Source organism: Eublepharis macularius, chromosome 17 (assembly GCF_028583425.1).
Source record: "Eublepharis macularius isolate TG4126 chromosome 17, MPM_Emac_v1.0, whole genome shotgun sequence".
In the NCBI taxonomy this organism is placed as follows: domain Eukaryota; kingdom Metazoa; phylum Chordata; class Lepidosauria; order Squamata; family Eublepharidae; genus Eublepharis; species Eublepharis macularius.
This window is the reverse complement of record NC_072806.1, coordinates 9,881,767-9,904,098: the sequence shown is the minus strand read 5'-3', so window position 1 is coordinate 9,904,098 and position 22,332 is coordinate 9,881,767. Positions and strand designations below refer to the sequence as shown.

The following is a 22,332-nucleotide window of genomic DNA, read 5'->3' as shown; positions in this document are numbered from 1 at the left end:
CAGTACTTCATTCCAAAATTTAGAAATGTGATGGCACTCCCACCAACAATGGGCATAGGTGCCTTCTGGGCATTCGGAACTTGACAGGCAAATGGGAGGCCTTTGGGATTTTAGATCATTCTTGTTGGCAGAGTTCAGGAAATAATCCAATCCACGCTTTGGAGTTTTCTTTCAATGAATTTACTGCAATAGGATTTTGCAAAAACAGAATAACTGACTGCAGGCCGTTAATGCAACAAAGAGGCCTTCAGAGCACAAGCACTAACATATACTGATACACAGCAAAGAGAGAAAAACAACAAGAGGTAAATCAAGATGGGTAGCTATGTTAGTCTGTCTGTCGCAGTAGAAAAGAGCAGGAGTCCAGGAGCACTAGCACCTATAAGTGTAACAAAATTTGTGGTAGGGCAGGAGCTTTTGTGAGTCTCAGCTCACTTCTTCAGCTCCCAAGAGGTAGATTGAACTGCAAGAGAAAACATCCAATAAACCCTACACACTAGAGAATGCTCCACAGCTCCCCCTAGGGCACAAGTGGACTAAACGACTTTTTCAGCAGTATTTAGAATCATATAAACATAGGGTTAGAAGGGACCTCTAGGGTCATCTAGTCCAACTCTCTGAACAATGCAGCACATTCACAACTACCCCCCCCAACTGCCCCAGTGACCCCTGCTCCATGCCCAGAAGATGGCAAAACACCTCAAGGATCCCGAGCCAAACTAGACTCTTCGCAGGCTGTCACTTCTCCAACAATTCTTCTCCCTACTTGTAGTGTTTCTGGAAGCTAGAAAAGGAGCTGCTCTGAGCATAAAAACTCACATTTCTCCCTGACCCTTAAGAAATTAGCTGATGACAATTGGGCTCAAAGGTCTCGTTGAATGTATGCTCATGTATCTTATCCCCGCACCACAAATAAACCTTTGTTAGTGAAATCCTAAAGAGAGATGTGCTGTTCTAAGCCCATTGACTTCAGTGGATGGAGAAAGGCGTAACTCTGATTAGGATTTCATTGTCAATCGAGTTGTCTTGGCTGGGGGAGGGTGTTTTTAATGTTCTGAATTTTTTTACTTGTGGCTTGGGAAGCACTCGATGCTAATGTTGTGTACTCCGTGGGCGGAAGTGGATTAAAGGTCAAAAACCACTGTTCTAAACTTTAATTTCTCAGTTATACATCTGGCTAAGAATACACGATGGGTCTGGAAAGATAGGATTCCTCTAATTATATAACTGGTTCTTGGAAGGATAGCTAATCAGTGTCTTATGTAATAAAGTTAACCATACGAGACGAGGAGCTTAATTAAAGGTCTTGTCTTCTATGATTAAGTCATTTAAACAGAGGAAAAGAAAGGAAGAACAGTCACTTTTTAAAAAAATGGACTCTCAGATAAAACAGAATTCTCTGCCCTATATCACAAAACTCGAATCAAATAAATATGTGCAGTGATAGCTAAATGGAACCTCCGTGTTCTGAGGCAGTATATCTTTGTATATCAGATTCAGGGGACAAAGAAAAGACTGTTATCTTGATACCATGCTTGGGTACTTCCTTGCCTCTTGGCAGCCTCTTCTCCCAGTGAGGACAAGAAGTTAAGAATGGTGTAGAGAAATATCAGGTAATAGCTGAGTGATGCCAATTTATGAAAAAGCAGATTCCTGCCAGAAGTACCCCCACCCCACCCCCAACCTCACAATCTGGGCTGATTGGAATGGATGCAGAAAGTCCTTTAAGTTCATTGGATCAGTTATCCTTAAACACCTGCCAGTTTAGTTCATGTTCAGAGTGCTGTTCGGAATTCAGGTGCATCTGTACAATTACAGTGTTTTCTCACAGGAATAGACACCTTTCTTGCGGGTTCCCTGCCACTCACCTGCTACCACTCTCTCCATTTTTTAAAAAAAAGTAAATGAAAATTAGTTTGAAAGTTTGGGGCTGAAACTTACTACTTAGGCATCTCAGTGTACCTTTGGTGACTGCCCATGAACCCAGCTAATCTTGTGATCATTTCGTATGGTCACTTCTTGAAGAGATGCTGAAGGCACAGCTGCAAAAAAAACCCAGGTGGTGTATCCCATATGGTTTGGATCATTTAAAGGATACATCCAGCTGCACAGCTGCACATATGGATTCCATGTACAACAGTCAAATTAATTACCTGGATGACTACAACTTTGGGGTATGCATGCCCCATTCACCAGTAAATGAGATGATTTAGTTCTTGGACTGACCCAGATAAGCCAGTTAAGCCCGATCTTGTTAGTTTTTGGAAGGTAAACAACGTCGGCCTTGGTTAGTAATTGGATGGGAGACCTCCAACGAAGACCAGGATTGCAGAGGCAGGCAATGGCAAACCACCTCTGTTAGTCTCTTGCCATGAAAACTGCACCAGGGGTTGCCATAAGTCAGCTATGACTTGATACTTTCCACCACTACCAGTTCTCGAACTACACAAAAGTAGCCTTCAAAAATGAAATGGCTACTGCGCAGGTGCTACGTTAATCCAGCGCACTGTGCTGCATTCAATTTGAACGTCAATACGGCGGTCCGATTGAGAGGTGGCCTTGCCTGTAAGTGACAGATTCCAATGAAAGTATGTTTGTCTCAAAGTTCTCAGTACTCTTCCTTTGGACTCGAGCCATTATCCTCAAAGACTGGTATAAAGGAGGGGAAGAGAAGCTAAGAAGGAAATGTTTCAAAGTCTCTGTTGCTCCCTGAAAAACTCCAGAAAAGCACAGGCTCGAGTGTGATAAAATTAATCTTTTGACAAAGGCTAAGTAGGATTAATATTTGCAAAACCTTTTCCAGTTTGACTGTTAAAGGCAAACTATTTCAGTGTCGGACACCTCCCCCTCCCGTAGCGCCCTGATGAGAAGACTGGCTGTTTGCTGGCTTCTCTGCTCTACCAGATAGCAGGCGCGTCACAATCAACAAGCTTTGCATGCATCTTTAATACCACTAGATTGAAACTGAGGTCTTTTGTTTACTGAACTAATATAAAAGGCAGCTAATTAAATGTCATTTCAGCTTCGGGGGTGGTAAGGAGGAAAACATAGAAGTGAGCCAGTAATCGGTTCACTCGAGCTAATTAAAGTCTTTTTACGCCTGCTGTTATTTCAGAAGGTATAATGCAACCACCTGGTAAACAGGGATCTCTTTCCAGAAGTTGTAGAGACCATCATTAAAAATGGTTAGCAATTGATGAGTTCATTCCCAAAGAGGGCAAAGCCTATCCTCAGAAACTGGATTTAGTCCCGAAGCTCAGTCCTACAACATGGAAGAATATACGAGACGGGGAATTGAAGTGAGCATGCTCACTGGTTGCAAACAGGGCGCTAATCAGCCAGCTGTTTCACGATATTCCCTCCTAAACATACAGTATGATGCAATTGGCGGTTTCTACATGCACATTCCCAAACAACCTGGTTGGGTTCTCCCCCCACCCCCATTCTTGCAGTGTAAAGTGAGAACCAGTTTGGTGTAATGGTTAAGAGCGGCAGGACTCTAATCTGGAGAGCCAGGTTTAATTCCCCACTCTTCTACTTGAAGCCAACTGGGTGACCTTGGGTCAGTCACAGCTCTTTCAGACCTCTTTTAGCCCCACCCACCTCACAGGGTGATTGTTGTGAGGATAAAAATAACACACTTTGTCAACTGCTCTGAGTGGGCATTAAGCTGTCCTGAAGGGGGTGGTCTATGAATCGAATGTTGTTGTTGTTGTTAATTGTTCCGCTCAGCAGGCAAATGCTTAAATAAATAAAATCGGTCACAAAGCATAAAAATCAGGTAAAAATAAACGTCATGTTTTGAGAAAACCTTACCCTGTATTGTTTATCTAAGTAGCCCCAAGACGCTAATGACTGCTGATTCATTTGAACTGGCAGTGCAAATGAAGTTGCATGTATGAACTTCTACAAAAAAAAAAACCAAACAAAGCAAACCTTTGGGGCAGGTGTTTTTGGCTGGTTGGCACAATCTGAACAGACTGAGTGATCGAACACGATAAGTTTGATTGTCAGACACATTTGTAGTGGACTTAGCCACATCCCTCTATATAGTACCGAAGTCTCATGGCAGGCAAAATCCAGATATGCGGATTGTGATTGTCTTGATTTGCTTCATTCCTGGTTGCCAGTGGCCTCCAGGTTTGGGTCCAAAACAGCCAGGATAGGTCATGTCAGGGGGTGTGGCATATGCAAACCAGTTATGCTAATGACACACTTCCAGCGCTGCCAAGGGGTGTGGCATATGCAAATCAGTTCTGTTAATGAGTTCCTCCAGCTCTTTTTCTATGAAATGACCCCTGCTTATGGGAATCCCCTTAACGGGGAGACTGTGCACGCAGGCCCTGCCTCCCCCCAAAAAGGGACCCGATCCAATGAAGTTTCTAGTGCTGGTGGCTGGTGAGAAAACTCGAAAACTCTGGGCCAGTTGTTATGCTCCTTTTAAATGCTTTGAAGCTGGCACACGTCAGCTATTTCTGAGGATCTATAAACAAAGAAGTTCCCAGATGAAGAGGATGGCATATGTCCCAATCTGTTTTGCAATGTGCTGTGGGAAAATCTGAGGAATCCGAGCCAGAAGTGAGCAAAATGGTATTATCTTGGGATAACAGGTTGTGTAAACAAACCTGAAAATAAAAAAAAGATTGGCTTGTTTTTATTGTTAGCTCTTGTTTTTCCATGTAGGAGGCTGTGTGTGATCTGATCTCAGCCATCCAAGCTGATTCAGCCTTGGCGATCTCAGAAATCCTCTCATTAAAACAGGAAGCGCAGACGTTGATTCTTCATTGGCTGCTTGATCACTGCCGGACCGTGCTATTTGGACTTGGTGCTGGCAAAGAGCCGTCAGATAGAGAGAATCTAAAGGAGCTCACCATAGTGGGGGAATCGCTCGTGAAAATAAACAGCAAGGAAACAAAGAGTCACATCCTTTATGTGGACATGTTAACCGCAGGTGGTAAGAGACCATTCAACAAGTTGGAGATCATCTTGTTGTTAGTACAGATGCTACCCAAAGCATCTCAATTTCTCCCTGGGTTACAGGGTCTTTTTTCTTATTTATTTATACTCTGCTTTTTTCGCCAATGGGGGTCCAAAGCAATTTATAGTATCATTCATTTTCTCATCACAACAACCCTGTGAGGTAGGTTAGGCTGAGAGTGACTGGCCCAACATCACTCAACAGCCTTCGATGGCAGAGTCAGGATTAAAACCAGGGGTCCCAGTTCCTAGCCCAACACTCAACCACTACACCAAAAATGCATTACAAATTCTATTTGCTTTTCCCCCCTAGAAATTTGCTTTTTTTTGTACATCCTACGCTGAGACTCCAGTCATAATGCCACAAATGCATTACAATTTATGTTTGCATTCTTTTCTCTCGGTGCAATCCTAAGAAGAGTTACTCCAGTCTACGCCCATTGAAATCAAATCTGCAAAAAAGCAGTCTTGTTCCTGAAATGCAATCCATGCATTAGGAATCTCCATTGCTTGTAGATTTATTTAGAATATTTGTACACGGCCTCTCCATTTATTTCCAAACTTTTGTACAGATCACTCTGTATGGATGGTTCAGCATGCTCTTCCAGTAATTTGCCTCTCCTTTCTCCGTTATGTTATCAATACATACATTGATAAAACACTGCAAAAATGCAATCTTGATGTGATGATAAAAATATAATAAAATCTTAATAGTCCTTAGCCTTTTTCTAACATTTATCAAAGCACCTCACACACACAAAAATTGATTAATAGAAAATTTAAATTTTTTTTGAAGAAGCCAGTAAGCTGGTATGAAAGCCTTCCTTGGAAGACTGATCTATAGAAAGAGGTGCCACCACTGAGAAGGCTGTGCTCCATGCCCTGCCTAATCTCACTTCAGAAATAGACCAAAGATATAGTAGAACTTTGTGCATGAGCAGAGAAGACGGGGAGAATAGGTATGCTGCAGAAGATGCAGGATCTGGAGTGTTTAGGGCAGAGTTCCCCTGACGCCCCCCAAGTGTTTCTAGAAAGTTGGTGGTGTCAGGTGAGGCTTTTGCCCAACAGGGCTTATGATTGACTGCTAGAGAGCTGATTGGCTGCACAGATTAAAAGGCATTCTGTTAAACAGAGCTTCTGCCCGAACTATTGAAGAGTTATTATGATTTATGTATAACATCTCGCCTTGACATTTTGTAGTTGTGCCCACCTCCTAGGTCAGAATTCCAGAGATGCTCACAGGAAAAATGGTTATGGACCTCTTGTTTAGGGCCTTGAAATCAATACTGATTTGCATCTGGAAGCTGTCAGGAAAGCAAGCTACATAAGATTTGGTTCTCTCAATATCCATGAACCACTGTATTCACTTTGACCCACAGGGAGACACAAAGAGGCCCTCGCTCACCTCCAGGGATCATTTGGCCAGACCGCACCGGATGATTCAGTCAACTCTCGGTTTGGCATGCTCCAGGTCAAGAAGAGAAACATCTACACCGCAGCTCATATTTTGGCTGGTCTCGCCGCAAAGGACTACGATGAGCTACCATTCCTCTTGAACTTCTTAGACACCAAGCAGCGGCAAAGCCTTGCACAGGTACAATCCCTGTTTTTCCTCCCTCTTTGGAATATAAACCACTGGGCTTTATGCAGAAATACGTTCAGCAACTTCTCACATTCACCAGGAATGATTTTGAGAGGAGAGGTTGCCTCTACGTGCGCAAAATGAGTGCTCAGGCCAAGAGTCCATGACAATAATTCAAAAAGCATGGGCATATCCTCTCTTTGGGCACATGCCAACTCAGAATGAGTACATTCCCTGCCCTGTGCAACAATCAAACATGAGGAGGGGGTTCACCTCAATTTCCATGCATGTAGTGCCTGATTTAGACCACAACTGTGAGTCTCTCTGCACGAGACACCTCAGAGCATGTTCATCAAGTGTAGGGAGACGCAATGTTAGCCGGGAAGCATAGTTTAAAAAGACAGAGCCAGCAGAGATCGCTCCTTAGAGGGCTTGTTAATTTCATCTCCACCTCCCTGAAGGCTCTGTCAGTTTCACCTCTCCAGTCTAAAGGTGTATGGGATTGCAACCAGAGGGCAGCAAGGAATGGAAATGGGCTGGAGCTGCCTTCCAGAGCCAGGCTTGGACCTGGAGAGGCTATAATGGGCTGAAGTTTCCCTTCTGGCATTTCACAGCCCCTTCCCACAGCTCCAGTGTATAGCAAAGGCCTTGCCCTGCCACTGGTTCTGTCCTTTTAAACTACCCTTCCCAGCTAACATTGCATCTCCCAACAGGTGTTCTTGATGTGTCAGATGTCTTGTGTAGAGAGACTCTAGGTCATATTTTCCTAATCTAAAAAAGTCCGAGGGGGGTACTATTTGACCCATTGGGAAAGCTACATGGGGGAGGAAAAATTCTCTTCCTTGTGGCCATTGGGAAAAGCCACGTAAGAGGAACAACTTCTTTGCTTATGGCTACTGTTTTAAATAAGCAAAAAGACCCTTAGTCTAATTCAACAAAGCTTTTCTAATGTTCTTATTCAAAATAGGTCACTCGATGGCCATTAGGTATGATAAATGAAACCTCTGTGTTTAGAGGCAGTCTTTCTGTGAGTTACTGGGGACCTTCTGCCTTCGTGCTTTGTTTGTGAGCTTCCCTGAAGTATCTGGATGCCCACTGATGGAAAGAAGATGCTGGACTCAGTGGACTTCAGGTCTGGTTTAGCAGGGCTCCTTCGGTAAAGTTTTCCAGAATTTTGCCTTCATTCCAAAACTCCTGTTTCCCATTTCCAAGTTTCTCTTCTCAATTCTTTTTGTCATGTTTGTGTATTCTTTGCTTTCAGTCTGGAAGGTCCATTACCGCACTCTAAAAAAAAAAAGCTTTGTGCTGATATGCTAAATAAATAAATGCGCCTGGAGAGGATTGCTTTGTATGCGCCCTGGCAAACCAGCAGGAGGGCGTTAAATAAGCAAGTATTAATTTACCAATCCCTGCAACAAAGAACCTCTCTACTGTAGATAAGGCACTAGGTAGGGGGGGGCATATCTCTCTCTGCTGGGAGAGAGAAGTTGAGAGATTTTAAGAACTAATTGCCAATCACTGACTTTATGTGGGAGATAAAAAGACAATCAAGAGTGCTTCTCTGGGGGATAATGTTGATAAGCCAGTTTTTTTCCTGAGCCAAATGCTCTTAGCAGCTTCTTGGCCCAATTTGCTTGGCAGACGGGAAGGCTTGGAGCTGTAGCAGACTAGACTTGCAGTTAGGGACATGGGAGGGGGGAAGATGCTCCAGTTCCAGTATGCACCTGGGGGAACACGTACCTTCTCAATTGAAGAGGTGCATTTACTCTTTCACTCTGTAGTAATTGTGGTCCTTCAAGCCGTCTCCTTTCAGTCCATCCCCCCTCCTTTGGACCACCCACTCTGCTTATAGGCTTTTTTCCTCCAGTCGCTTCTGTTATATTGTGGAATATTCTTTCTACCTAGGATATGCACTCATAATGTAAAGGAGGAAGCAAATATGCTGAAGGAAACAAAATTGCTCCAGGTTCCTGTTTTTAAGTTTAAATCTTCCTTTTCCCTTGTGTGAACCAATCTATTTTCTACATCTTTGCACCATTTTTTCCCTTTACATTTTTTTCTTTACTTGTGCACAGATAAATTTATTTTATACATTATATGTACACATGACATATGGTATATATAACTACTAGAGGTGGGCATGGATTGGCAAAACACCACAGACCGCCGGCCCATGGTCCATCAATTTTCACGGACCACGGACCACGAACTTTTCACAGACCAGCCCCATTCACAGACCAGTTCGTCGGTCTGTGGTCCGTCACTTCTGGGGGCCCTGGGACTGCCCCCTTCGTACTCAGAGATGCCAAATTCATAGCAAGAGCTGGATCCCCCAGCCACCTTCCAAGTTTGGCCAAGATTGCATTTCGGAGGTCCGAGTTACAGGCCCCCAAAGCGGCTGCCCCCAGGAAACTTCCAGTAGATTCTAGGAATCGCAAATGCCAATTGACGTGCATTGGCCAAACCAGAGAGGCGGTCCCCGACAATACAATAGACAAAAAGAGCTGAACCAGCAAGGGAACCAACACAAATCAAGATTACTCAAAGTGTATATTCTTATAATGCATGTCAAGATAATTTCAATGTAATACTCTATACAATATATAAATACAAAAAGGATCACTTCAGTATAATAAAAGGTGCATATATCAAGTATTCACATCGGACCGTATTCCCTCAACCCAGAGCGGAACTACAAGTGACAAAAGGCACAGGTTGGACACTTGTCAGCTTCCCTCAAGTTTTGATGGGAAATGTAGGCAGCTTGGTGGAATGTTGGACAAATGACAGTTGAAAAGTCCATTGGACAGCAGTCAGAGAGCCAAGCTGCAAGACCAGGATGCCTACATTTCCCATCAAAACTTGAGGGAAGCTGACAAGTGTCCAACCTGTGCCTTTTGTCACTTGTAGTTCTGCTCCCAGTCCCTCAGTCATGTGGAGGTGCTTGCTCTTCAAAATTGTACTGTAAACGTAATTGTTTCCCACAGGCTGAAGACTCCCACCAAGGAGTATAGAGTATTACATTGAAATTATCTTGACATGCATTATAAGAATTGACTTGAATTGGCTTGCAGCACCAAAAAGTTGTAAAGAAGTAAAATCAAGCAGAAAAGGGGGGGAGCCCCCTCACTCTCCACACAGACACCTTCCCAGCTGTTTCCTAGGGAATTAATTCTTGCTCCTTGCTCACATAGAGCAGAATGGGAGCTCTCTGGTTGGCAGGCAGAGCTGCCTATCAAGGTTTTGAGGGCTCAGATTGGTGTTACCATGGCTGCAGAACTTGTATGCAGCAGTGAACCTGTTGGTGGGGCAGGGGTCCTAAATGAATTGAAGGTCATGCTGCATAAGATCCAATCCTGGAATGAATATCAGAAATGTAGGAAGTACAATGTAAGGGAGGGAAACAATAAAGGAAAAGAATGGGGAAACTGTTCTACCTACTCTTCCTACTCTACACCTGGTGGTGGAGATTGCTGTCAAGTCCTAGCTGGCTTATGGTGACCCCTGGTGGGGTTTTCATGGCAAGAGACAAACGGAGGTGGTTTGCCATGGCCTGCCTCTGCAACCCTGGTCTTCGTTGGAGGTCTCTCATCCAAGGCTGACCCTGCTTTGCTTCTGAAATCTGATGAAATCGGGCTCACCTGGGCCACCCAGGTCAGGGCACTCTATACCTACTTCATATAAATATTTGCCCAATATTTGCCACAGGCTAGGAAGACTTTTCCAGTCATCAAAGTTGAGTTTTCAACTTCAAATGTTGCAGTACTTGGCTTTGAAAACGACTCAGTGTCACACAGCCCTCCCTATAACATATTCTGTCTAAATGAAATGGCTAAATGGAACCTGCATATTCAAAGGCACTGTACCTCAGGATTCCAGTAGTGGGGGGGGGGCAGGATGAAGCTCTGGCCTCTGTGCCATGCATGTAGGCCTTCGAAGGACATCCGATTGCCCATTGTATAAAAGAGGATCCCAAGTTCGACGGACCTTTATTTATTTCCTTCGTTTATTCCCCGCCTTGACCCAAAGCAGCTTACATCACTCCCCTCCCCTCCATTTGATCCTCACAACAAACCTGCATGGTAGGTATGTGAGAGTGTGATGGCCTAAGGTCACCCAGCAGACTTCCTTAGCATTGAGGGGATTTGGACCTGTGACTCCCAGATCCTAATCAGGCACTTTAACCACTAGACTACACTGTCCTGCTTTAGCCCAAGCGCTCTTCTGTGATGGAAAGCGCCCAGTCGCTGCTACTTGGAAAACTTTGTTATATTAAAACCGTCTTTCTCGGGACCTTGGTTTTGCGGGTGGCTTTGTTTGCAACGTGAAATATTCTACTCTGCAACCGCCTGTTAAAAGCGCTGTTTCGTTTATGAACAGTAAAAGATCAGTAATGAAAAATCCATTAGAGTCGCAGCATTCTAAAAGAGTTCCTTAATTGACCTTCATGAACTGAAACAGAAGGGAGAGAGGGGGACATATTCTGCTTCTCTTTTGGATTGTGCGGGTGATGTTGTTTTTCTTTTATCACCAGCTCCCTAATAAGGCGATATGAAACAGAGGGCATTACCCGCCACCCTATCCCACCATCTCATTTTCTTTCTGCCCCTCCCCTGTCCTGACGGCTTTCGAGTTCAATGTCACCCCTATTGTGGGATCCAATCAGAGCATGTTCAAGTCTTAGTGGAAAGGATCCAATCCATCATTTTTTGTATAATATCTGCTGCTGCTGCTATCTCTCCGCATTTTGCCTGGGCTTCTTCCTTCTTTGTGACATAAACATGGACAGTCAGGGATTCTATACTAAATGTGATGGTGTCATGGTGCCACAGTCTCTCTACACAACACTTTTGACATGCGTTCTTCGCGTGACAAGGAGACGCAATGTTAGCCGGGAAGCGTAGTTTTAAATGACAGAGCCAGCGGAGCTCGCTCCAGAGGGGATAAATTCTCTCACAACCCTCTTCCACCTCCCCTTCTGGAGCCTTTGCCCTGTCGAGGCTCAGTTAATTCAAAGTTTTAAGCAGTGAGGAGAGCAGGGTAAAAGCTCCGGAAGGGGAGACAGTCCAGCACGCCAGAGGTGGCGGAGGGCTGTGAGAGAATCTGTCCCTCCTGGAGTGATCTCTGCCAGCTATATCTTTCAAAACTATGCTTCCTAGCTAAAATATTTCGCCTTTTACTAAAGATTTCCATGGAGAGGAACTATGCTTCCTAGCTATCATTGCATCTCCCAACACTTGATGGACACATGCCCTGGTGTCCCGTGTAGAGAGACTGCCAATCAGATCTGGAGCCAAGCTACAAGTGACGCCTGACACAGGTTGAACACTTATCAGCTTCCCTCAAGTTTTGATGGGAAATGTAGGCATCCTGGTCTTGCAGCTGTAATGGAAAGCCAAGCTGTAAAACCAGGATGCCTACATTTCCCATCAAAACTTGAGGGAAGCTGACAAGTGTCCAACCTGTGTCAGGCGTCACTTGTAGCTTGGCTCTAACATGATGGAAAGCAAACATTTCCCTCAAAGTTGTAGCTGAATGAGAATTCTCAGGCACTAACTGAAGTGTGTTTGGCTGCCCATTCAAGTGCGCATGTGCGTCCCACTGCACAGCTTGACTGGTGTTTTCCCTCTTTGCTGTGCTAGGAAGCTTCCATTGTTCCAGCTCAGCAAAACCCGGGACATTAACTTGCTCTACAAGGAAATGGGGATATGATCCCTGTATAATTCCCTATCCAAAAGCTTCTGCACTTTTAAAAGCTTCCCCTGAAAAACTGATGCAAATGGGAGGGTCATAAGAAGTTCACAAAACAAATTCTCTCTCCCTGCCCACAAAAAAAAATTGGCCCAGCACTAATGTAGATAGTATAGAGAGCTGATGTTGAAAAGCAATAAGCCCTGAATCACCACATTTCTGGTCCAGATTTCACCTCTGCTACAAACTTATAAGGCAGCCTCAACCTGACCCTCTAATCTGCAATATGAGGATAATACTGTTGCTGTATCTTACAGGGCGGCTAGAGGGATGGCCGTAAGGTAATGTACTAGAAGTGCATGTTATACAAATGCTAAGCATTCAGTCATGCATTTGACGAAGTGGCCCATGAAAGCTTGTACCACAATATATTCGGAACTTCTAACTTTTACATGACCCTTTTTCAGAAGTAGAATGGGTGCATTAAGAATCCTTCATTGTTCCATTTTTTATTTCTGAGTTTAGTACGGAGCATGTGTATTTTGCTGGAGTTTCTAGCTCACGTGTTTCTTTTCCTGCTCTATTGTTACCAGTGTGCAAATTTGATAAAGATTTGTTGTGTTCAGTGTTCTGACAGTATACATGAGCACATGTGCACATCAGTAGAAAAACTGCAAACAAAGAAATGAACAAAAAGTATGTATGTGCATTCAATCACTTTGAGATTGCTTTTTTGCAGTGTTTCACCCATGTGTGTATGCCCATCATTTACACAGAAGGGAGAAATGATGTAAATGCTCTGAAGGAGCTGAAAGCTATGATGAGCTGCATGTGCTCCAATTAGACAGATACTCCATCCCCAATGATCTTCTCAGCTCCTCAGCAAATAACTTATACCTTCGAGATTGGGTTTACAGGCGATCTTGAATTCACAGTCAGCCTCTTGGTTTAAATTGTTTAAGTGTAATCATTTTAGATCTTCTTACCTAGTCAATATTGCAAACTACAGTCTTAGAGCAGCCTTTACATCCCTTCGCTTTGAATCAATGCTAACTGCAATTTTAGCAAGTCGCTACAGTAAAATACTCAAGGATCAGCGTTATTGTCCCTGTGGAACACCCACAATTGAGGACTTACCCCACTATATTCTTAACTGCCCATTGTATGTTCATCCCAGGACTAAATTTCTTTCTGAGATCTTGTCCGACCTTTGTGGCTACTCAGATTCTGAGAAGATTCTAATTTTATTAGCCGTTTCTGATGTTAACATATCTTATAAGATGGCCTCATGCGCCCTGGCTGCAAAAAAAAATAAGGGCTAATGCTGTTCTTAAAGGATTTACTCAACACTGAATATCGAGGATACTTATTGCTGCTACTAACTTTGTATATATTTGTTGCTTTACTCGAATTTGACAACTGAAAATGGTCCATTGGCTGTATTTAATTTTAAATGTTATTTCTTTTAATCATGTTATATCAATTTTAGTTAATTCTACGTCTCTTTGTTTTTACTTCCTGTCATCTGTGATTTGTAATGGCCTATGGCTAAATACAAATGAATTTTTGCCTGCATGTGTTCCAATTCTGAAATTAATTTTAGAAAATGTATAGAAAGTTTTAGAAAGAGTTCGTGAAGGGAATGCAATAGCAGAGTGAAATTCTGAAAGAATGGAATGGCATAGGGGAAATTTTTCCAGGGAAAACTTGTTTTAGATCTGGGATAACTAATAGTCTTTCTGCCCACAGGTTGCTGCCAAAGAGGGGAATGTCTTGGTGAAAGATGATTGTCACAGAAAAGCTGTTGGATATTATTCACTGGCCGTCTCGGCAAGCGATAATAATCCTCGGTACCTGCGCCAGCGTGCATCATGCCTAGCTTATCTGAAAGACTACCGAAGGGCTTTGAAGGACATGGACAAGGTGGTCCAAAACCACAGGACCAATAGCTTGAAGACTAAAGTTGAGGACTTCTGCTCCCAGGGGCACATGCTCTTGGCCATTTCTGAGGACAACGAGGCAGTGAAGCAGTTCATAAAAGCCCTTCAGATGGAACAGACGTTGGCTCTGACTAACATCGCTGCTGGTCCCAACAGGGATGTGCTGTCCAAAGCATTCTTGCAAACTGCGCAATCCTGTTTTGACACGTCCCTTTTCGAAGAAGCCTGGACAGCCACAGAATACGGCCTGGTCATTGACCCAAACAGTAACGACCTTAAGAAACTGAAAACGAGACTCAAACGAGAGGCCTTTGGATGCCGAGTTCATTAATTTACATTCCGTGTTTCTGCCCTGCAAAAACATCTCCCCGTTGTTTTTGTTTTGTTTTGTTTTTGTAATGATAAGAGCCCAGGCTTAGATGCTTCTTATACAGTCTGGCAAATGTTCTTGGTTATTCTCAGATATGAACCGCTGTTAGATCGCCCGCATGTAAATTCTGTTTATAATTCTGAAAAACAAGATTATTCTATCCAAAGCTGATTATAAAGTTTAAAACACAACAAAGCAAAACAAAAATTTAAAAGCTGGAAATGAAGGCATTTTTTTAAAAACATGCTAATGAATACATTGCTTTATTCTTTTTTTTCCCCAAAGTCTAAAAACATCTCCTTCTTCCCCTTCAAGGAAAAACTAAAGCTAAGACACAGAAACAACATCAAACAGTATAAAACCACGATCATCGTTAAAAGATAACAATGTTAAAAAAAACTCTTGGAATAAAAAGCAGACGTTTAAAACAGCAATTTAAAAAATGCAAAAACTAATTAAAACCAGCAGAGTAAAACGAGCAATAAAACACTGGAGCACAAGATAGGTAAGGCGCCGGGAGACGGAATCATAAAAACCCTGGATGGTAAAGTCTCAATCGTACTGTCTGCTCCGCACAACCCAAGAGCAAGTTGAATACTCTGGGCCTGTTGTGAGCCACAGCGCCATTGTAATAGTAATGGCCACTCTAAGAATTGCAACTTGAACTGGCATAGCAGGATCATATGACATGAGAAAGCCTATCAGAGCAGAGCTTGGGATATATACGTCGTGTTTGTGGCTTCTTAAGCCTAGTAGTTTTCTTATAGTGGATTGGCCATGTCTTGTACACCCCGCTTCCTTCCATTATGGTGCTATAGTAATTGTTGTTTTCAACTTAACCCTTGCTTAACCTCTTGCCCTGTGAGTCTGTTCTAGCCTGACTTGGCCTCAACTGACCCTGACAGGTATCTGAAATGAAGCAGGCTAGGTGAATGTCAGCAAGGAGGATGCTGAAGATGAGGTGCCACCACAGGGGAAGCCCTGTCTTTGGCGAGGATGCAGAGAACTTGAACATTAATGAGATCACCACACTGTGATCGAACTCATTATTTACATGCAATTTTGACTCTTCCCCACCAGATCGCAAAAATGTTGTTCGGGCTTGGCTCAAATGCTGTGCTGTGAGTACCTTTGCCACCTGCACAGTACTCACATGTACTAGCGGGTCATAGCTGGGTCATGCTTCGGTAAACAATCTTTACTTGCAGTTTATATCTTGCAGAGTGTGGCTGCCTTTGCAACTGTGCCATCAGCAAGCTAAACCTTCTCAGTTACCAGGGAAGGCATGTGTCTCCCAAGGTCATGGTTAGGTCATTAAAGCAACCTATTCCTGGATCACAGAACTAGTCTCAGTTCCCCCTCTTTGTGCCTGTGCAGTTGCATATATCACTGAAAGGGCCAACAGTGGATACACTACTTGCAAGAATATGCAAGCTTGGATTTATCCTGATCCAGACAATTCGGCTATCTTCCCTTCTCAGTTTTCAGTATGCTCAGGATACACCCAGCCATGTCGAAGCAGGAAAAGTCCCAAGACGCATTTTTAATTTGGAAAACTCAGATTTTTGCAGACATCGAGGGACAAGGAACAGCAATTCCTATGAGACAGTGAAAGAAGAAGGCATCTGTGAACGTATCTGGATTGTTTAGCGGCCGTTAACGAATACTGAGTGACACAACTCTAAAGCACAGAGAGGCCACCTAATTCGTAAGTAACATCTCAGAATGTGATTTGGTTGCTGTTAGTAGCGTGCCTTTTAAGCGTAATCACTTAGGGGCATAAAACACAGTGGATGTACAGATAGGCGGTAACAGGAAAACATTGCATATATAAATATATATAAATTGTTTATTGCTTTTCCGGCCGAAGCCATAAGCCATACAAACACCAACAAAATATGAACTGTACACTTGAACAGACCCAATTCACACAGACATAACTCGTCATTATCACTTTAAACTATCTAAGCTCATGAAGATTTTGTTTCTTTATCACCGTGGCTAAAAAGGAAGCCACTATAGCAGAGGTTTGATTGTCAGGAAAGTTATCAGACAGTAGCACTGAGATTGCCCAAGGAAGGAAGGGAAGCTTTTCTTTTAACATAATAGGAATAATAAATCTCTCTCTTTCCTTACTCCACTTAGGGCAAAAAACTATTATATGATCCAAGGTCTCTAACTTTCCTTGTCCACAGTCACAAACTCGTTCAGAATAAGGGAGTCCAGAGAAATGACCAGAAAGCACTTTAGAGGGGAAGGAGTTAAGTCTAGCCAATGTGAAGGCTCTGCGTTGAGCTGGAATCTTTAAAGAATAGCAATAAGATGGAATAGCCTCTGGGGGTGAAAGTCCCAGGGATAAGCCCGAACATGTACGCCTGGCTCTCTGGAGAGTACTGCTGTAATCGAGATCCTTTAGTTTTAATTTTATAACTCTTAGGGCCTCATTTGACTGTAAAGATGTTATATCAATATCCAGAATTTTTAGTTTCTGGTTAATTAAATTAGTTCGGCTACTCTTATAGGTATCCTGCGGGATCAAGTGTGCAAAACCTACTTTCCCTGAATTGTCCTTGTAAATTTCCTTGTTCAAGAACAACTTAAAGCCTGTAATCCATGCTCTCTTCTCAATTGAGGGTTGGGCGAATTCGACTCTAAGTGCAGTACCTGCTACGCATCTCGGGACTGCCGCTATCTCCCTCAAAAATGTGTGTAGAGGGGTGTCAAGGTTGTCGGATACACCTTCAATCCACACTCCACACCCATAAAGTATCTGTGGGATAACCTTAGCATTAAAAATCCTAATGGCTGCTGGTATATGTTTTGCTCCTTTGGAGTAAAAGAATTTTTTAATTGCCATTGATGAGATGTTTGCAGCCTTCAGAGCAGCCTGAATATGTGGTTTCCATGATAGATTGTAGTTAAAAGTGATACCAAGATAACTGAAGGAGGGGACTCTCTCCGAAGCCCCTCCCAGTACTCTTATCGATTTGGGGCCGTTATGGAAGGACCTGGAAAATCTCAGGACTTTTGATTTAGCATAATTAACTTTAAGTTCCTCATTATTACAATATGTAATAAATGCGTTAATTAGTGATTTTAAACCTAGTTCTGTTTTGGAGATAAGGAGAGCATCGTCTGCGTATAAAAGAATCGAAATTGGAGTATTTGCTAGATAAGGGGGGTGTCTGGTATGTGATTTCACAAATGGAATCATGTCATTAATGAATAGATTAAATAAGGATGGAGCCAGCAAACAACCTTGTTTCACACCTTTATCGGTTTGAAAACTTGGAGTTAATTGACCCTGCCGGTTGTACCTAATTTGGGCGGAAGTGTCAGTATATAAGTTCGTTATTAAATATAAAAGTCTTTTATCTATTGTAGATTCTGACAATTTACGCCACAATCTACAACGATTAATAGAGTCAAATGCGGTCTTCAAATCCATGAAGGCCGCATAGAGTTTACCGCCGGGGGGTGCCAAATATTTGCTTGCTAGATGGTGTAAAACCAAACAATGATCCATAGTCGAGGCCCCTGTACGGAAGCCTGTTTGTTCAGGGTAGAGTACTGCTTCTTGATCCATCCAATCCGTTAACCTATCAAGAAGTTGTGCCGCAAAGATTTTCCCTGGAATAGAAAGTAGGCTTATAGGACGATAGTTATGAGGGTCGGACCTATTACCTTTCTTATAAATTGGGATTATAATTGAACGCTTCCAGTCAGATGGCTTGGAACCTGAACTATTTATTGATGAAAATATGGGAGCTAAACAAGCCCCCCACCAGTCAGGGTTCATTAGGAACAATTCAGGAGGGATAAAATCTGGTCCGGGTGCTTTGCCCCGTTTCAGACGTTTTATTATATTAGTTATTTGGCTTGGAGAGACCATTGGCCAAGTTCCAGTGTTCTCATTTGAAAAGCAAGGTACTGTGATAGTGGTTTGTATAGGTTCTTTGGTACTCTGAAAAAGGGCACTAAAATGAGAAATCCACTGGTGTGTGGGAAAACATTGCATGGTTGTGCATGCACAGCGGTGCCCCTCCCACCCCATAATCCAATAACTTGAAGCTGCTTGGATGTAGCAAAAGCAGCATGTCAAACATTCAAAACTTGCAATCTCAGCTTGTGAAACGGCCACAGGCAGAGCCAGTGGGTGATCATATATCCTTAACCCCTTTAAAGTGACCTCTGTTGTCAGTAGAAGAAATGGCAGGCAGCAGAGCTTATGGGAAGGGTCCATGGCTTAGTGGTAGAGACTCTTGGCTTTGCATGTGAACAGTCATGGGTTCAAACCCCAGTTAAGGATTAGGTAGTGGGTGATGCGAAAGACCTCTGCCTGAGGTCTCGGAGAGCCGGTCAGAGAAAACAATGCTGACTGTGATAGACCAACGGCCTGACTCAGTATAAGGCAAGCTTCATGTGTTCACTGTGTGCTTGTCTGAGAAAGAACCTGCCTCTCCATGAAAAGGAAACCTGAACTTCAAGCATCCTGTGCCCAGAGCGGGCATGATGAACAAAGGATGACCTCGAGGTGGTGTAAGGCTGCTGGGATGAGACTCCCATTTGAAGGAACCCCTCCTTAAGGCACGTTTGGTACAGTTTGAGAGAGAGCCAGTTTGGTGCAGTGGTTAAGAGCAGCAGGACTCTAATCTGGAAAGCCAGGTTTGGTTCCCCACTCCTCTACTTGGAGCTAGCTGGGTGACTTTGGGTCAGTCACAGCTTCACAGCATTTTCTCAGCCCCACCTACCTCACAAGGAGATTGTTGTGAGGATAATAATAACACACTTTGTAAACTGCTCTGAGTGGGTGTTAAGTTGTTCTGAAGGGTGGTATATAAATCGAATGTTGTTGTTGTTGTTGTTGTTGTTGTTGTTGTTATATGTTAGAAGGACACCAAAATCTCAGCCAGTAATGAGGCGAGCTACTGAGAAGGCTGCCTGTGTCCTTACTGGGAAAATTTTACTCTGCCTTTTGAATTTCCATAACCTAAACGGAAGCACTATGCGATGGCAGGATTCGGAAAGCCAGTTCAGTGTAGTGGTTAAGAGCAGCAGGACTCTAATCTGGACAGCCAGGTTTGATTCCCCACTCCTCCACTTGAAGCCAGCTGGGTGACCTTGAGTCAGTCACAGCTCTTCCAGAGCTCTCTCAGCCCCATCCACCTCACAGGGTGATTGTTGTGAGAATAATAATACTTTGTAAACCACTCTGAGTGGGCATTAAGTTGTCCTGAAGGGCAGTATGTAAATCAAATGTTATTATTATTATTTCCAAGGTCAAGCAAATTTTGTGTGAAGATCTAATGGTGAAGAAGCTGCTGATGGATAATTATTTCTCTTGATTGGTCTTCAAACAGCTAAATAAATGAGCCCATTAAAGGCTAAAGGGAGAAGCCTGCTTGATGTCTAAGGGAGAATGCTGCTTGTTTTTTAAAAAAAAATACCAATTCCCCCCCACACACACACACACCATCCTCCACCAACCCTCTTCAGCCACACTCTCTGTTAAAAGTTTTATTGTAGAAGTTTGGTGGGTTGGGGGAGAGGTAATTGATGAGGATAATGAAGCACATCGTTTCCCCAAATGTCAATGATCCCACCATTTCACCTCCCCTTTTTAATTGCTTCTTCGGTTAGGAACAATTGATGTCAAACTAGCAGTTGACGGCTTTTGTCTTTTAGCAAAATATGCCGTTCTTCTCCCTGGCTTTAAAATGGCATAATACTTGTTCACTCTCAATTTATCAAGTTTTAAAAAGCGCTTCTGTGCTCTGGCAGATGATAGAAAGTTTCTGGTTAATAGTCAAGAATCCAGGCATTTTGTAAACCTTATATGGAGTTTCCCTTTGGCCTGCAGGTTCCACAGTTCATACTTTTTCTATTTCTGCAACTCAGATAAGGTATCATAATTAGATTTTCACCTAATTAGAGACTAAAAGATTTCCCTCATTCCTTTACTTTTTCTGGAAATTCTCTCTATGTTGAATTCCATTCCTCCTTAATCCTATTTTAACTGGAAGACAGAGGGTACCATATCTATCAGTTCCTTCCACCTCCTTCTGTGTTACTAAGGACGCATATGTGTGCATTGATGAAACACTACAAAAAAAGAAATCTTGATAGGATAGAACATACAGTTTTCTTGGAGACTATTTGGTGTTTTGGTTCATCTATTTGCTTTAGCATGTGTACACCACACATCAGTAAAAGACTGCACAAAAAGAGTTTTGAAGTAATCATACAATGACATGAATGTTGGGGGGGTGTTTGTCTTGTATTATTTTATCAACACTCATCAAAAATTGGAGGGGGAACACAACGGGACATGCGAGGCAAAACAGACAGACAGTTCAATTTCGGAAATCGTTTTTAGAAATTCTCCTGGTTAAACCAGAATTAAGAAGTGGTATATAGTACATAAAGAAATTCTGGATAAAAGGCCAAAGAAAAGAATGAAGGAAATCCATTAATCTCTTCCTGTTTGCTAATTGCAACCCCTGTTATCTGGTGTCTATTCTTGGTATATCACTGTCCTCATTTTATCCCTGCATTTGACATTTGGAAGACGTGATGTGAAAGTGTTGTTAGTATGAATTGCTAGAACTGTCATTCTTCAGGATCCAGTGTGGAGCCAGCCCTGTATATCATCTCACACAGCTGTCCCATGGAAGCAAGCATCACTCACATGGTCAATAAACATGTCCTAACAGCTAAGCCACACTGCCTGGAAAGGTCTGACCATACAGGGATTAGCCACAGAGGCAATGGAAGCCACACAAAGAGTCTCTCTACACAAGACATCTTACATAGGGACGCTCAAGTGAAAGATCTTACACTTGTTCTTCCATTGTGGATACACGTGCACTGCTAGGGAGACGGAGTACACTTAAATATAAGACCATACAGAAAGTCAGTCACCTGAACATCCCCATGTAAGATGACGTGTGTAGATAGACTCTGAGAAAGCAGGCTTTGTACCATATAAAAGGGGGTCACTAATCAGCGATGAGGGTATTTACATTTGTGCAATATCTTTATGTAACTTGTTGACTGGGTGCCTGTCATGTGGGCCTTGGTGGTTTTCAACAAAGTGCCGTCTTGAAAATTGGTCAAGCCAGTTGGCTGGCAAACTGAACCGCGAGTCACAGTCCTCCTCTGCCATGAAATGGAACTCACGTATTTGTCACAAGAATTCCAGCTTGGTACAATCCAGAATGGACTTACCCAGTCCAGTTTCCTCCAGTTCATCCCTCTCTCTTCCATTGCAATATAATTCCCTCTCCCAAGACTTCGTGATCAGTTGCTTCAGTATTTCACAACTGGAAAACTGTGTATGCACAGTCTGAGATGTTGCATACTGTATGCTTTCTGCCAATGCTGTTACACATTTTTTTTCCATGTTCATTTATGTCTTGATCTGAACATAGCTAGAGTCAGGCATTCAGCCAATCCTCTAGCCAGTTTTTCACAGGTGAACAAGTATTTCTGTACAGGTGTTTACTTCTTTCTTTTCTTGAAGTGAATGGCATATTAATCAAACAAGGATGGACTCTGGACTAGATGTGGGCACGAATGGGAAAAAAAACCCCGAACACCCTGTTCATTGTTCGGTGCCATCCATGAACAACGAACAACGAACACGGATGAACACAAACTGTTCCCAGACATGTTCGTGGGGGGCAGAAGCCCCCACCTCCAACCCCCCCCACTTAGCCGCCCCTCCCCTCAAACCCACTTACCTGGCCCTTTAAAGATCCCTTTAAACTATT

At 43.0% G+C, this 22,332-nt stretch overlaps 2 protein-coding genes across 2 annotated transcripts in view; both read left to right on the top strand.

Annotated features, from left to right (window-relative positions):
• TTC34 (tetratricopeptide repeat domain 34) overlaps positions 1–14,635 on the top strand; it is a 30,097-nt gene extending 15,462 nt beyond the window's left edge. Inside the window, exons 5-7 of the mRNA XM_055001778.1 lie at positions 4,684–4,954; positions 6,357–6,571; positions 14,000–14,635. Of these exons, the coding sequence (XP_054857753.1) occupies positions 4,684–4,954; positions 6,357–6,571; positions 14,000–14,521 (1,008 nt within the window). The 3' untranslated portion in view covers positions 14,522–14,635. The remainder of the gene's footprint in view (positions 1–4,683; positions 4,955–6,356; positions 6,572–13,999) is intronic.
• Positions 14,636–15,955: 1,320 nt separating this feature from the next.
• MMEL1 (membrane metalloendopeptidase like 1) overlaps positions 15,956–22,332 on the top strand; it is a 74,054-nt gene continuing 67,677 nt past the window's right edge. The window contains exon 1 of the mRNA XM_055001953.1: positions 15,956–16,268. The gene's annotated coding sequence lies outside the window, so the exon portion shown is untranslated. The remainder of the gene's footprint in view (positions 16,269–22,332) is intronic.